At 45.0% G+C, this 16466-nt stretch overlaps 1 protein-coding gene and 4 non-coding genes across 5 annotated transcripts in view; 3 read left to right on the top strand and 2 right to left on the bottom strand.

The window, feature by feature from the left end:
* Nucleotides 1-951: 951 nt before the first annotated feature.
* Nucleotides 952-1024, top strand: TRNAV-CAC (transfer RNA valine (anticodon CAC)). Its single transcript has one exon. It is a non-coding gene; the product is annotated as a tRNA-Val (tRNA).
* A 2139-nt stretch (nucleotides 1025-3163) lies between these two features.
* TRNAV-AAC (transfer RNA valine (anticodon AAC)) lies at nucleotides 3164-3236 on the top strand. Its single transcript has one exon. It is a non-coding gene; the product is annotated as a tRNA-Val (tRNA).
* Nucleotides 3237-12262: 9026 nt separating this feature from the next.
* Nucleotides 12263-12335, bottom strand: TRNAK-CUU (transfer RNA lysine (anticodon CUU)). The gene has a single exon. It is a non-coding gene; the product is annotated as a tRNA-Lys (tRNA).
* Nucleotides 12336-12807: 472 nt separating this feature from the next.
* On the bottom strand, nucleotides 12808-12879 carry TRNAA-UGC (transfer RNA alanine (anticodon UGC)). The gene has a single exon. It is a non-coding gene; the product is annotated as a tRNA-Ala (tRNA).
* Nucleotides 12880-16206: 3327 nt separating this feature from the next.
* TRIM7 (tripartite motif containing 7) overlaps nucleotides 16207-16466 on the top strand; it is a 16056-nt gene continuing 15796 nt past the window's right edge. Inside the window, exon 1 of the mRNA XM_023741460.1 lies at nucleotides 16207-16466. This exon is cut by the window's right edge and continues 322 nt beyond it. Coding sequence (XP_023597228.1) covers nucleotides 16225-16466 — 242 coding nt within the window. The 5' untranslated portion in view covers nucleotides 16207-16224.

Genomic DNA, 16466 nt, shown 5'->3' with positions numbered 1-16466 from the left:
AGGCAGTTCTGTCCAGGCTGTGGAACTGTAGTGTAACGTAAAGATGCCGCTGCGGTACCCAGAGCATCTCTGCCAAATGGATTCATTGTTCGATAGCAATAGTTCTAGATGCTTTGTTCAAACGTCTCGTTTAATTACAGCAACAACAAAACTTCGAGCCAAGTTACTGACCATAATGTATGTTCAAGGAGCCCTGGTGGTGCAGTGGTTAAGTGCTCAGCTGCTAACCGAAAGTTCGGCTCTGCCACAGAAAGATGTGGCAATTCCCTTCGATAAAGATTTTAAAAAATATATGTATATGTATATTGGCGTCCACCCTATAGGACAGAGTAGAACTGCCCTATAGGGTTTCCAAAGCTGTAATCTTTACAGAAGCGCACTGCCACATCTTTTTCCCACTAAGCTGCTGGTTGGTTTGAATCTCTGGTTAGCAGTCGAGCGCTTAACCACTGCGCCACCAGGACTGCTTCCCGAAAAGCTTACAGCCTTGGAAACCCTATAGGGCAGTTCTACTCTGTCCTATGGGGTCGCTATAAGTGGGAATGTACTGGATGGCGATGGGTAATGTATGTGCAGAATTCCCAGTGAGTGCCAGACGCTGGTCATCCAGAGCTTGCCCTGCTATCGAGACACTTCTCGCCTCATACGGAACTCCAGAAGAACGGGAGCTTCCGAAGGGAGTGGTCCGGCGACTCTGAGGGGCTGACCCAACGCGCCAAAGCCAGGAACCCGGAGGTTCGCAGAGCGCGCGCAGAGGTGGGGCTGAGCGGGCGCAGGCCCAGGACGCACTGGCTTCTGCGCCGAGAGAAATCAAGCCACAGGACCTGAACACTTCTCAGCCAACCAGTGCAGCGCGTTTCTGCGAATTCCAGCCGGGCTTACAGCTGCCATTCTCTGCCATATTTAGTTTGCTCAGCTTGAGGCTTGTACTCAGAAAACGTTACCAAAGCGGTTTCCGTAGTGTAGTGGTTATCACGTTCGCCTCACACGCGAAAGGTCCCCGGTTCGAAACCGGGCGGAAACATCTGTATGGTATGTTTTTCATTTCGACGGCCACCTGTTCAACCTCTTCTGCGGCTCGAGAAGAGGAGGGCGCTGTCACATAGAGGCATGCACAGATCGGTGTGTGTATCTAGTCTGTGTTTCAGGGAAACAGCAAAGCGGTACCATAGCAGAGCTAGGCTCACAGCAGGCTATTCATAAATGTTCTCAATGGGAATTCAGTTCCCACTCTTTAGCGAATCCCCTACTCTTGCCTCCGGAAGTCTGCGCCGCCACCTCTTCCGGGTAAGGGCTGTAGGCTTCGGATCCCCGGACCCTCGTGCCTAGGACAGAGCCAGGCACGCACGGTAAGCGCTCCATAAATTCTTGTGCAATTAATTCTGCAAAACACTTTGAAGCGAGTCCGCAAGCCTGCGTGTGTATCCTGATCTCCCGAGGCCGAAAAAATAGGGCTGCGACCTGGCTACCTGAGATGGTAGGGCGTGCAACTCTCGAAATCGTAGGTTCGAGCCCTACATTGGGCGTGTACGCTCTTTTGGAAAACGAAGATAGTTAAGGAATTTTTGTGCCAAAGAGTCGGAGGGAGACTGAGTGGGCGTTGGCATCGCGGACTGGCGGTGGAAGCGGAAGCTTGGCCAGACAAGAGGTTGCCCAGGTACTGACTAGAAGATTTCGAGTTGGAAAACCCACAGCCATAGGGCTTTCGCTGACCGTTGGGAATGAGTAACTGGTGGGTACCAGCCGACAAACTCTTGGGGCCCTACACCTCGGGTCACGGCTCCGCCTGCTGCCGTCTATGTATCCATTCTTCCATCCACGTTCAACAAGTGTAAGGCGACTTCTGTTTACTAGATCCTCCCGGGTATTGGGGAATAGCTCCGAAGGAAAAGAAGGGTCGTGGATCCGCGGCCAGGGGGTGTGACTTCCCAAGACTGGGGAAATGGGGGCCGGACCCTAGGGCGGCCCTAGGAGATATTCTTGAATATCAAAGCCCTAGCAGTAGGAGTCGAGACCACATTACTAGATGATTTAGAGATTAGGACTCGGCGCTTTCACGGCCTTCGCCGAATTTCAATTTTCAATCAGGGAAAACATGCTCTGAGATCCTCATCTGTAGCATATTCTCTTTACGCTCTCTATTTTAAGAGTTAATCTTCTGTGAAATGTTGCTACATACATTGAACCTCCACGTTCCTCCCGCAGTTGTGAAATTTTTCTTTATTTTGAAACACCCAGGCGTGAACATTCTCAGTTTACCGACCTAGTCACGAAATTCTTCCTTAACTTCAATAGACATTTGTTCGTTTATGCTGTTTCCTTTGTTCTGCAAATTCCGCCTGTTTTCTGTTTTCCAGCTGTAAAAGTCGCCACCACATACACACCAGACCACAAGAGAATTCTGTTGGTCATAAATAAATAAAGCTGATTTGTTGAATTTGCTGAGCAAGGGAGAAGAGCATCACCTTAACAGTCTCAGAAATGTGCCCAAGGGGGGCAATGGAGAGGATCACTTATCAGGTTTGTGGGCCGGGTTGGGGTGGGGGGAGGTTTAATATGATGCCCTAGGAAGGTGGTCTGGGCAAAGATTAATTAGAGTTTGTAAACTAGACAGAGTTGCTAGTATAGTCAGAGCACACGAATCTCTGGGGAGTTACTGTTACTATGACCTTATCTTGGAATTTACGAATCTGAACAAACTGATGTTCAAACAATTTAAACTTCGACATTTCGTTTTGCCCAAATACTTTACTTTAATTACATTTTGACGAAAATATATTCACATCTTGTATACAGTACTTTGAATACATTTACATTTTATTTTTAAAATCCTTGAGATAGTTACTGCCAATGGAGGACAAATTATGTGACAATGTAAACCCTGGGGCGATCTTCCTGGAAGAGAGAACAACAGAGGAGTTTGAAGCCTCTGACGCCGCGTTTACCTTCCCTCCTGCGAGGCCCGCTGGTTTCATTTGTTCCTTTGTTTTTTTAAATTGCTGGACGCGACTGACAAATATTGACCCTAAATTTCGAGATGGCTTGGGCGCTAAATTTCGGAATGGCTTGGTTCCAAAAACCCACTGCCAACAACTAGGGCCAGGAGACAGCTGGGCGGTGAGTATAAGTCCTATGCAGCTTACAGAAGAGGAGGTTGATGTCAGTTTCCGTAGTGTAGTGGTTATCACGTTCGCCTAACACGCGAAAGGTCCCCGGTTCGAAACCGGGCGGAAACAAAATAACCCTTTTTTTTTTTTTCTATTACCGGAGATATTTTAGTCTCTTGATGTTGGAATGTATGCAAATAAGTATATACATATGCTACCATAGTTTTTTTAATTACCGGGGATATTTTAGTTTAGTCTCGATGTTGGAATGTATGTAAATACGTGTATACACATATGTTAACATATTTTTATCCCTACTCCTGTCTTTTATAATCGGTGCCAGTTCACTTCAACCAGTATATCCCAGGCGTCCGACTATGGGTGCAAAGAAGGTGTATGTGATTACAGCTTGCCTTCAAAGAACTTAGAACCTTGACAGATCAAATATAGCCACAGGCACCGGAAAGCAGAAATGTCACGCAATGACAAATGAAATGAAAAGGATTGAAGGGGAAAAGGAACAGGGCACCATGAAAATTCAAATGGAAAACAGCCGAGAAAGTAGCGTTCGCTCTGGTCAGCAGAGTGCTAGTGACTGGGTAGAGAGGAGACTCTAGCTAGGGAGGACTAAGGAAAGCCCCATCGGTAATAACTCTCACCTGGATGTTCCCTCATGGCGTCGATGGCGATCGTGACAACCACCACACTAAGGAAACCACAGTAAGCGAGGCTATGTTTTTCTTCCCTGACATGTTTCACTTCCAGCCTCCCGCCTCCACCACCCACCTGTCAATTGGGGCCACCTGTGCCCCTCCGGTCTGCGCCTTAAGCTCCTCCCACCCGAGGGCAGTCTCACCTCGTGTCTGCCCTACAGCCCTCCCTCCCAACTGTCTGGTGAGTCATCAGGACCTTCAGCCCACCTCTTCACCTGCCCTCACTTGCAGCGCCCTGCCTTGGGCCAGTGGGACAGGGCACGTGTGTTGGGAGGCCGGCTTCAGAGGCGGCCTCTTCGTGATTAAGGGGAAAAGGCCTTGAAGACTTCAGGGGGCAGCCTGAGCCGCCCTGGGACCCCCGGTTCAGAACTCCTGGCCGGAAAGATTTCAGCAAAGACCTATGCATTCTGTACTCCTGCAGCGCAGCCTGTTTCTACGCATGGAAAATCGGGTTCACGCTTTCAGACAACGGAAGCGGCAAAAACACGTGACAAGCAACTTCTTTTCCATCACTTCCACTAATCTCGAAAGTCAAATAAATAAAATTTATCAAAGTACTAAATCAAATTCTCTTTAATTTTTATACATCTTAAATGTAGACAAAGCACAGCCAAAAATAGTCCAGTGATGACCAATTGGTTTATGTACTAGCATAATTTACAAAAGAAATCAGTACTATTCCCATTTATCATTGATCTATCATACTTATTTGTATAAAAACCAAAAAAACTAAACCCATTGCTGTGGCCATGGGGTCAATTCCAACTCATAGCGACCCTATAGGACAGAGTAGAACTGCCCCATAGGGTTTCCAAAGAACAGCTGGTGGGTTCAAACTGCCCGTTTTTTAGTTAGCAGCCAAGCTCTTAACCACTGCACCACCAGGGCTCCACTTACTTGTATGAAACCAATTGCCATCAAGTCGATTCCAACTCACAGTGACCCTGTAGAAGAGAGTAGATCTGCCCCACACAGGGTTTACTAAGGAGCAGCAGGTGGAACAAGGAGCCAGAACTCTTAATCACTGCATCACCAGGGATCCATTTACTTGTATTGCTTCCCACAGTTTATGGATGTACTCACCAACCAGGAAGACAGAGTGCCCTTCCGGGCCCCAGCCATGGAACTTACAGACTCAAGGAGGTGAGGGGAATGGTATAGGATTCTGGACCTGAGTTGGGAGAATTCTCCCAGAGTCCACCTGCTGACCCAATTTATTTTTGTTTTTTTTTTTCTTTCAGATGTTTTACTGGCTGACTTGAGGTGAGTGGGCACATACTCCCACTCCCCACGCCAGACTCTGGACTACAGAAGTGTCTTCTGCACACCCTCCAAGCTGACCTTCTTGGCTGCCCCAGACTCTGGGAGGCTGTCTTAGTTATCTAATGCTGCTATAACAAAAGTAGAAGTGGATAGTTTTAACAAACAGAAATTTATTTTCTCATAGTTTAGGAGGCTAGAAGTCCGGATTCAGGGTCCAGCTCTAGGGGAAGGCTGTCTATCTCTGTTGGCTGGCTCTCGAGGAAGGTCCTTCTCTCTTCTGAGCTTTTCTCCTGGGCAATCTTCGTGTGAGTTGGCATCTCTCTTCCCCCGTCTCTACTTCTTAGCTTGCTAGTTTAATCTCTTTCATATCTCAAAAGATACTGACTCAAGATATACCTTAATCCTACCTCATTAACATAACAAACATAACCTAATCCTCATTAACATAACCTAATCCCGCCCCCATTAAAACCACAGGCACAAGTTAGGATTTACAACATATCTTTTTGGAGGACACAATTCAGTCCATAACCATCACTGGGTCGTCTGTCACTCTTCTCAAGGGGGATTTTGGCCAGTGCCTCAGCTAACAAAAGACAGTTCTCATCTGTCTTCTTGTGGAAACAGTAAACAAGTCCAAAGCAACACAATTAACGCTAACAAACCAACTTCAACTGGGTAACAACATCTACAGGAAGCTGCCTCATTTAAGTCATATTTCTTTTGAGTTACACGTAATGCTAACTTGTCATTATGGCCTCACAGCTTTTCTAGATTCATCTTGTTTCAATTAACTAATTATGATTCTCTTTTTGATGCTTAAATTTAGTGGAGCCCCTTTATACTGGCCCCTTTGTCCTTTCAGTATTGCCCTGACATTTGAAAACATCCTTGTTTCCTGGCAGTAACACACACTTCACACTGATCTATAATTTCCCAGCACTAACTAAGATGCAGGGAATGTTCAGGAAGCTCGGGTTCTTTATAATGGAGAGTAAAGGAATAGAGCTAAATCTGGTTATCAGGGCAGTGTATGGATACAAAGGTCCCTTGTGGCATCTAACTCCCCCACTTCTGGGTACTTTAGAGACAGAACTAGAAGGGGAATAGAATAAAGGACATGACTTCACATTGATGGTTCCATTCAGTTGTAGCTTCGCTAGGTCTTTACATTTTTTTTCAAATAAACCTGAATATCTTTTCTCTCCAAATTTATCTACCTAAATGTTTAACCTCACTCAAAAGTAATTGTATTTCTTTTCCTTTATTTAAAAAAAAGTATTAGAAAATTTGAAGTAGAGAAAATGATTCAATGAACCCCCAAGTACCCATTACTCATATTCAACAGTTATCACCCTTCCATCATTCCTGTTTTATCTTTACCTCCTCCCACTACCCACCCCACTCACTTTTTCTTTATAATCCTCATAGATCTCATGAACTATCAGTCTGTAGTCACTTCATTGACCATCTCCCATTCCCTCTGATTATTCTGTTACTCTGTAGCAATTTGAGGTTTGTTGCTGTTGTTAGGTGCCACTGAGTCCATTCCAACCCACAGCGACCATATGTACAACAGAACGAAACACTGCCCAATCCTGCACCATCCTCACAATCGTTGTCACACTTGAGCCCATTGTTGCAGTCACTGTGTCAATCCATTTCTTTGAGGGTCTTCCTCTTTTTCGATGACCTCTACTTTACCAAGCATGATGTCCTTCTCCAGGGACTACTCCTTCCTGATAACATGTCCAAAGTACGTGAGAGGAAGTCTTGTCATCCTCGCTTCTAAGAAGCATTCTGGCTGTACTTCTTTCAAGACAGACTTGTTCGTTCTTTTGGTGGTCCATGGTATGTTCAATATACTTCGCCAACACCACAATTCAAAAGTGTCAAATCTTCCGTCTTCCTATTCACTGTCCAGCTTTTGCATGCATATGAGGCAATTGAAAACATCATGGCTTGGGTCAGGCGCACCTTAGTCCTCAGAGTGACATCTTTGTTTTTCAACACTTTAAAGAGTTCTTTTGCAGCAGATTTGCCCAATGCAATATGTCGTTTGATTTCTTGACTGCTGCTTCCATGAGTGTTGATTGTGGATCCAAGTAAAATGAAATCCTTGATGACTTCAATCTTTTCTCCGCTTATCATGATGTTGCTTATTGGTGGTCCAGTTGTGAGGATTTTTGTTTTCTTTATGTTAAACTGTAATCTATACTGAAGACTGTAGTCTCTGATCTTCATCAGTAAATGCTTCAAGTCCTCTTTACTTTCAGGAAGCAAGGTTGTTTGCTCAGCATAAAGATTGAGTAAGTATGGTGAAAGGATACAATCCCAATGCACACCTTTCCTTACTTTAAACCACACAGAATACCCCTGATCTGTTTGAACGACTGCCTCTTGGTCTATGTACAGGTTCCTCATGAGCACAATTAAGTGTTTTGGAATTTCCATTCTTTGAAATGTTATCCATAATTTGTTATGATTCACATAGTTGAATGCCTTTGCATAGTCAATAAAACACAGGTAAACATCTTTCTGGTATTCTCTGCTTTCAGCCAGTATCCATCTGATATTAGCAATGATATCCCTTGTTCATGTCCTCTTCTAAATCCAGCTTGAATTTCTGGCAATCCCATGTTAATGTACTGCTGCAACTGCTTTTGAATGATCTTCAGCAAAATTTTACTTGGGTGTGATATTAATAATATTGTTCAAAAGTTTTCACATTTAAGGTTTAGGAAATATTAATAACTATAAATCACATGAATTGGACCCTAACTATGGAATGGGCAGTATTCTAGGTGCTGGGCATACATTAACTCACTGCATCCTTGCAAGAAGCCTATGTATGGAGTGGTCACTATTACATTAAAACTTCATTTATTCATTTGCTTTGTAATGAAAAAGACAGGCCAGGTTCCTGCCCTCCTCAGCTTACCTTCTGATAGGTAATTTAACTCTAATTTAACTCTGGTTCAGTGGTATACCAGCCACTTTTTATGCCTCTAGACTTTGTAGGTAGTATGTTACTCCGGTTCTAATGCATTTAATGTCAAGGTAGGTCACTTTCGAAATGCGTGAAGCTCAACAGACCAGAGCTGGAGCCTCACTGTTGTGTAGGTTGAGCGTTCTATTAGGTGATGCTTCCTGGATGTGTCAGTTTTATAAACTTTTGCCTTTTCCCCCTTTATTTCTGTGAGTTAAAGCTTGTAACCATAATTATGACTTCCCTGTGTGATAGTTAGGGAGCCCTGATGGGTTTGTTTTGTTTTTTATGTGTTATATTTAGAAAACCAGAGGTTCCTCATGTAACCCGATGGGAAGGTGCCCACAATACATTGTCTGTTTAGTTCTTATTAGTATATTGTCATACTACAGATCGGTGGTGCCAGAGTGCCATGTGCCTTATTGGTGGCTTATATTACCAGATCATATTTACTAAAATCCATAATACTAAGCAAAAATTTAAACACACTCAATTAGTAAGCACGTATTCTAATACTGAAAACACATGCCATAAAAAAAACTTAAAAAAGAAAATAAAAACTTTGGTAGCAAAAGAATTTAAATAACAAAGAAGTAAACAGATACAGAAATTACCTGGGAGAGTGATAAGGACTACAAGAAAAAGAGTAAGGGTGATCTGACAGACAGTGGCAGGCAAACAGAGGACAGCACTAAAGAGATAGAACAGGAAAGACGTACCAGAGGAGGTGACATTGAGATGAGTCATGAATTTAAGGAAGAATCAGCCTTCCAAAGATCTTGTGGAAGAGGCCTTCAAGAGAGAGAACAGAGGGTTTAAAGGCCTCAAGGCAGGAGAGAACTTGAGGGGTTCAAGGACAGAGGGAAGGCCAGGGGGTCAAGAAGGTTAGGAGCCACAGCTATATTTCCTTGACTCTGCATTCTGATGCCTGCATTCACAACACCATTTGTAGATTCTGTGTTGCAAATGGATTGAAAAATGAATGGAGGAGACCTGATCTGAATTCTAAGAGCACTCCCAGGCTAATGAGATGCACAGTAGGACCTCTTCAATGCAGAGCCTTTAAGGACAGATGAATGAATCCAGCTTCACTCACAACATTGCAAATAAATGATACAACCAGGACCTCTAAAAGTGCTTTGGGTTAGTGATTAAGGCAGGGTGTTTATACCAGCAGACCAGGTTCAGATACCAGCTTTCCACTTCCTAGCTGTGTAACCTAATCTCTCAGCACCTCTGTTTCTTGGTCTATTAAATGAGGGTTCCAATATATAAAGTTTGTAATTGTAATTTAAAATGTTAAGAGAATGTCACCAGTTGAGTAGATAACAGGGCTTAGATGTTCAGGATGACTCAATCTGATAACCTTAATTCATGAAGGAACCAGTGAGATTGTTTCTGTTGTTTCAAAAATTGCTAGCTTTATAAAAAAATTATATTTGTTAAGTCGAGTTTAAAACCTTGAGAAAAACTAGGCTTTAACGTTTACAACTTATAAATTGAATATTAATCACAAAACAAGGAGTTGTTTGTATTCTTTCTATTTTTAAAAGCCTCTCGCGTGCCTTTAGACATTAAACATCTCAAATGACTGTGATAGCAAGGAGAGTTTCTTAAAATACCCATTCCAGTTGGTTCTGACACAGGATGGAGGAGCAGGTCATTCTGGGTCATCTTTCTGGCCACTCTTCTTTTTGTAGGAAGTACTCCAGAGTTAGGTTGCTCTGGTGATATTTTGTCTTCTTGCTTACCCAGAATTCATATTCCAAGCCCAGTAAAGGGAAATATTCTTGACTTTGTTACTGTTAGTTGCCGTCAGGTTGATTTTGACTTACAGTGACCCTATGTGTGCAGGGTAGAACTGCTTCATAGAGTTTTCAAGGTTGTGAAGTTTCGGAAGCAAATCACTAGGACTGGCGCCTCTGGGTGGGTTTAAACCATCAATCTTTCGGCTAACGCTTAACTTTTACATCCAGGGACTCGCTGCCTTCGAGTCTCATAGCGAGAATAGAACTGCCCCACAGGGTTTCCAGGGAGCGGCTGGTGGATTTGAACTGCCGACCTTTTGCTTAGCAGCTCTTAACCACTAAGCACCAGGGCTCCGCTCTTAGAGTAAACCAAAATACAAAACAAACAAAAAAACCCAAACCTGCTGCCGTCGAGTCGATTCCAACTCATAGTTAGGTATATATCCATGAATATATTAAACCTGAAGATAATTTTCTGTTTCAAATGAGGTTTTTAAATGAAAATATTTAAGTACTTTGTTGGTTAATAATTTACATATAAACTATATTCAGTCATTATTGTAGACTACATCACAAAATACATGCATAATCTAATAATTTATATATACCCCATATGACACTAAGATCAAAAAGAAAATCACATACACATTTAATTTCTTATATCTAATGCGGAATTCTTCCTGCCCAAGGGAGACATTTGCAGAATAACAAATAACAGAGAAGTGTCCTAGGATAAAATCACCACAAAGTTATAGTAAAGTAAGAAAAAAGATTTTATTTGGCATATGTTCAAAGGGGCAAAAGTGAGAAATAGATAAGCATGCTGCCAGAGCTATGTCTGCCCAAGTCCAAGGAATGTTACTGAATCATTAATATATATTGACATTACAAATGGGTAAAATCATTAAAAGTTTCACCTTTTCACAGATTGGCTAAAAACTGCTAAATTACCGTGATTCTACATTATTAATTGTCTTTCTTAATAATCGTTGGTACAGGTTTCAGTAATGACAGTCAGGAGGGTCTTCATTGGTCCAACAAATCTTATATTTACTAAATGCTAACAGAAGAAGATAAGACTGGAAAATATGTGGGTCTTTTGTGCTCTAAGTATTTGTTTATGTGAAACAAAAAACCAAACCAAACCTGTTGTGGTCGAGTTGATTCCAACTCATAACAAGCCTACAGGACAGAGTAGAACCGTCCCATAGGGTTTCCAAGGAGCAGGTGGTGGATTCCAACCACTGACCTTTGGTTAGCAGCCAAGCTCCTAACCACTACACCACCAGAGCTCCTGTTTATATGAAAGGTTCCCTAAAAAATGTTTTTCAAGATTGTCCTATCTATTGTTTTTATACCTCAGAGCCCAGTTGATGTGTCCTTGTGAGTCCAGTTGCAGCTGAGTCACATTCCTTATTCTCAAGGACAGGGAATAATGGCTCCAATTCTAACTCCTAAATCAGAAGGCCTTTCCAATGATGTCCTGGCTTTGCAAGCAAAGAGAACATGATAGCCTCCACAGAAACAGGCCTGAAAAGAGAATAAATAATACTGTTGTATAGGATTGGATTAGAAACCATAAACGAGAGTGACACTGTGACCTTCATACTCTTACTTGAGTATATCCCTGTGAGGAGCAAAAAGAGGGTCCCTCTCCCTGCTGAGTGGTGCCCTGTAGGCCCGGCAATGGTTATTATCCTGTAGGACAGACAGTGAGAGACGCTGACAATTTTAAGGGGAGAAGTCACATGTTTAGATTTGTGGTTAAAGCAACCCATTGCCCCCAAGGCTGTAGAGAAACAGGCGCTCTCATACATGGATTGGAGGGAGGGAATATCAACCCCTCCGACCCACAGAGGAATGATTTGCCCATTTCTATAAAATCACAAACACATATACCCTTTGTTCCAGTATTCTCTCTTCTGAGGTTTTCCCCACAGATATTTAAATGCAAAAGTGTAAAATGACAAACACTACATGCCTACAAACTGAAGCATTGATTGTAATAACAGAAGATTGGAAACAATGCAAACGTCCATCAGTAGGGGATGTGTTAAATAAACTACCATTCATCTATAGCGGATTATTATGCAGCTGCAAAGAAGATTGAGAACTTTTTCTATATACTGAGATGGAAAGATTTCCAAAATACAACAGTTGTAAGTACCTTTCTTTGTGTGTAAACCAGAGGAAAATAAATATATATTTACATCAAAAAAAAAAAACTGTTAGAATATATACGAAGATACAAAAGTTATTACCTATGGAGTAAGGTTGAAAGTTACCTGCTTGTCACTGAATACCTTTATATATGATCCCATTTTCGAACCATATAATGTATTACCTACTCAAAAGATGTTAAAATTATCACCTTGGAGCTGGTATTTGTCGGCCAACAAATTGTTGCATTAAAAGAAATAAACGAATTAAGTAAAACACTCACGCCCAACGTGGGGCTCGAACCCACGACCCTGAGATTAAGAGTCTCATGCTCTACCGACTGAGCTAGCCGGGCGGTGTGGAAGGAAGTTTTAAATTTATTAATTTAACCTTAAACTGGCTTTGTCTCCATTTAGAGGATTGAAAGTGGGTTTATGAATTGGAGTACAATCAAGCCATAAAGGACCCTGGCGGCCCGAGAAATGCAAATTCTGCCGTCAGTGCGTGAGAGTCCCTCTCACTTCTGCGGTCTCCTGCTTGTTCTACCCTGTCAAAAACAGCTCTTTTCCATCCGCGGAAAGCGCACGGGTGAAAAGAGGAGAAAGGAAAACGCACGCAACCTCGTGTCACTGGTGTATTCACCCTTACAGATTCTTAATTCGGGGTCTAACGGCGGTGCCCAGGGCTCGGAGGATGGCGGGGGACCCTGTGGACCCTCTCCTACCTGAGCAAACTGCACCCTCTGGCATTTTCCCCGGGCGCTGCGCGTGCGTCCTGCGCTCCAAAGGTTAGAGGCGAGAAAAGAAAACACTAGCGGACGCTAGCAGTGGAGATGCCGGGGATCGAACCCGGGGCCTCATACATGCAAAGCATGCGCTCTACCACTGAGCTACATCCCCTCTCCGCAGAACTGCTTCTTCCATTTCTCTCTTGACTATCGCAAACCACAGGGCGTAGATGTTGGAAAGAATATTGACTGTAAATGTATTATTTGCAGGCTGTTTCAAGGTCTGACTCCTCTGACTCAGGGCGAGCGGATCTCGATTGAGGGATGCCCCGGGAGAAGACCGGGACGGGATAAGCACCTGGGGACAGCGGTGGAAAAAGAAGAAAAGTCATCAGGTACGATGCCCACGATGAACTGTGACCCGAAAAAGGAAAGTACGGATGCTGGATCCTACGTTTCTTTTTTAAAATGAGGTGACAGTAAAATATATATTTGCATAAAATATCCTAGAACTGTGTTGAAAGTTGATTGCTTGAGATGGGGAGCGAACTGGGCGTAAGCGATAGGCGGACTTTTTACTGTGAGTCACTCTATATCGTCTGAATTTTAAATCAGGTTTAAATCTATCCAATTAAAGAAAAGTTTACTGAGCGCCTACTATGTGCCAAGAACTGCTCTAGTAACTGGGGGTTCAGCCGTGGACAACACCAGTACAGTCCATTCTCTCTTAGAGTTCGCATTCCGGAGGCAATAGAATGCTAGAGAGAAAATGGGGTCAGCGAAGAGGAAGGGAGCGTGGTAAGGCCGAGATTTTAAACAGTGATGTCAGGGCAGGCTTCATTGAAACGAAGACATTTTAGCCAAAGCTCGAATGAGGTGACAAGTGAGCTGTGCTGTTATCTGCGGGAAGAGAGGGCTAAGCAAAGAGAACAGCCGTGTAAAGACCCTGAAGGTAGGAGTCTTTCTGCCACGTTGCAGGAATAGGAAGAAGGGCCAAGTGGCTGGGGTGTAATGAACCGGGCGGAGTAGTAGCACATGAGCGCACAGTCGTGGGTGTAGGAGGTGTGGAAGCAGAATGGATAGGGCTTTTAGGCTATTGTAAGAACTTCAGTTTTTACTCTGAAGGAGGTAGGAGACACTGGAGGGTTTTGAGTGGAGGAGAGCCATTATCTGACACAACATTTTAACGAGATTGTCCTGGCTGCTGGGTGGAGAAGAAAGGGCAGGAGATCTGGGCAGTAGGGGAGAGAACTCTTGCAATCATCTGAGATGATGTAATGGAGGGGGTGAGAGGTGAGAGACTGAGGACATGCTGAGGACTGTGCGTGGAGTGTGAGCAAAAGAGGAGTCACGGATGAGACGCCTGCCTTAGCACCTGGAGGGATAGAGTTGTTGTTAAATGGGTCGGTGGTGGGGAAGGCTGTGAGAGGAGCAGGTAGGGGCAGATCAGAAGTTCAGTTTTGGACACAGTGAACGTGTGACACTTCTTAGAATATGCAGGTGGAGATGCTGTGTGGGAGTTGGATGTGGGAGCCAGGCATCTAGAAGGACCTAGACTGGGGGTGTGTACTGTGGATTCCTCAGCAAATAGTGTTACAGATTGAATTTGTTATGGATTGAATTGGTCCCCCAAAAATATGTATTGTAAATCCCAACCCCTAGACCACCAGTCCATTCTGACTCATAGCAACCCTATAGGAAACCATAGGGTTTTCAAGGATCTGCTGGTGGATTTAAACTGCTGACCTCCTGGTTAGCAGCCTCACTCTTAACCACGGTATTACCAAGGCTTCTCTAACCCCTATATCTGTGGTTATAATCCCATTTGGGAATGGGTTGTCTTTGTTATGTTAAAAATCAAAAGAAACTCATTGCTGTGGAGTGGATTCCCACTCACATCAACCCTATAGGACAGGGTAGAACTGCCCCTAAGGTTCCCAAGGAGCAGTTGGTGGATTCAAACTGCCAATCTTATGGTTAGCAGCCTAGCTCTTTAACTACTGTACCACAGAAGTACTGTTAGTATAGGATGTGTCTTAAGTAGATCTCTTTTGAGATATGAAAAGAGATTAAACAAGCAAGTGAGCAAGCAGAAATGGGGGAAGATAGATGCCATGCCACATGAAGATCACCAAGGAGCCAAGGAATAGAAGCTGAAGAGACAAGGAAGCCCCTTCCCCTAGAGCCAACGGAGAGAAAGCCTTCCCCTAGAGCTGGTGCCCTGAATTCGGACTTTTAGCCTCCTAACTGTGAGAAAATAAATCTATTCTTTAAAACCACCCACTTGTAGTATTTCTGTTATAGCAGCACTAGATAACTAAGACAAGCAGGAAGAGGATCTTTCAAACCAATAAAGTAGAAGAGATCACAAGGGAATGAATGTAGGTAGAGGTCCAAGACTCTGCTAGGGCAGGAAGAGGAGCAGGAAACCGCAAACGAGGCCAAGAAGGGGGATAGGAGGCCAGTGAGGTGAGGGGAGAGGCAGGGGTCCTAAAACGCACAGAAGAGGAAGTATCAGAAGACAGGTGAGGTGAGACTTTTTAAAGGATCTTCAGAGTAGGATCGCGGAGGCCACTGATTTTGAGCAAAGGAGGTGCGTGATCTGATCTGACATTTTAATATAGGATTGTTTCGAGGAGGAGGGGCAAAACCCTGACCCATGTGGCCTTGAGGGGTAATGAGGAGACAGAGTGAAGCAGATAATCTTGGTAGCCCTGGAAAGGGGCTGTGGAGACAAGCTGGAGGGGCAAGAGAGGGTTGGGTTTGTTTTTTATTTTTTTGGGGGGGGGAGGGGTGGAGAATAACACCGAATAAAGTGGGAAAATTGATTGTAAATGTACTACTTGTTCAAAGACAAATTACAAATAAAGAATAAACAAGAGGGAGAGGAGTGGAGGAAAAGGTAGCCACAGAAGTGGATACAAGACCACGCTGCAGGTGGGTGGCAAGAATAGGTCCTGGGCCCTAAATTTAACTCAGCATAGGGCCGGTACAGACCCGCACTTGCGGAATCTGACACCGTGGGCCGGGCACCAGGCCCTTGTCCCGGCCATGCTGGGTAGGCCTCGGGCGGTAGCCTGGAGTGGCGCCTAGCCAGGCTGTGCGCCCACCTGTCTCGGCCTGTTTCCCGCGGCTGACTGGGTCAGCCTGGGGCGGCCTTGAGAGGCCCGCGGCGGGGCTGACGGAGAGAAACGACTGTAGGAAGGTTCCTTGGTGCCGGGAGGTCACGGGCCGAGTCGGGGGCTGGAGGACCCAGAAGCGGGGACTCAACCCGCGCTCTAGAACTTGACTGCCCTCGCTCTGTGCTGCCCCGCCTGCCGTCAGCGCGCACGCTCCTCTCCCGGCTTCCAGCCCCGAGCGCTCTTAGCTCACGGCTCCGCCTGCTCCTCGTGAGCCCCACCCTTCCTCTCCGAGTGGGCATTAGGAGTCTGGCCCGGGCCGCGGCGCTCAGAGCCGCGAACTGTCCTGTCCAGTGGCCTCCCCCGCGCCGCCTGAGCCGGGTGCGCGGGGGGCGCGGATGGCGGCGATGGGGCCACGGACTGGCCCGGGCGGCGGGGCCGAGGCGCTGGCTCTGGCGGCAGAGCTACAGGGCGAAGCGACGTGCTCTATCTGTCTGGAGCTCTTCCGCGAGCCCGTGTCGGTCGAGTGCGGTCACAGCTTCTGCCGCGCCTGCATCGCACGCTGCTGGGAGCGCCCTGGCACCGGGGCCGCTGCCACGTCCCGCACGCTGCCCTGCCCGATGCCCTGCCCGCAGTGCCG

Source organism: Trichechus manatus, unplaced genomic scaffold (genome assembly GCF_000243295.1).
Source record: "Trichechus manatus latirostris isolate Lorelei unplaced genomic scaffold, TriManLat1.0 scaffold00181, whole genome shotgun sequence".
NCBI classification, from domain to species: Eukaryota; Metazoa; Chordata; class Mammalia; order Sirenia; family Trichechidae; genus Trichechus; species Trichechus manatus.
This window is presented reverse-complemented; position numbering and strand designations above follow the sequence as displayed.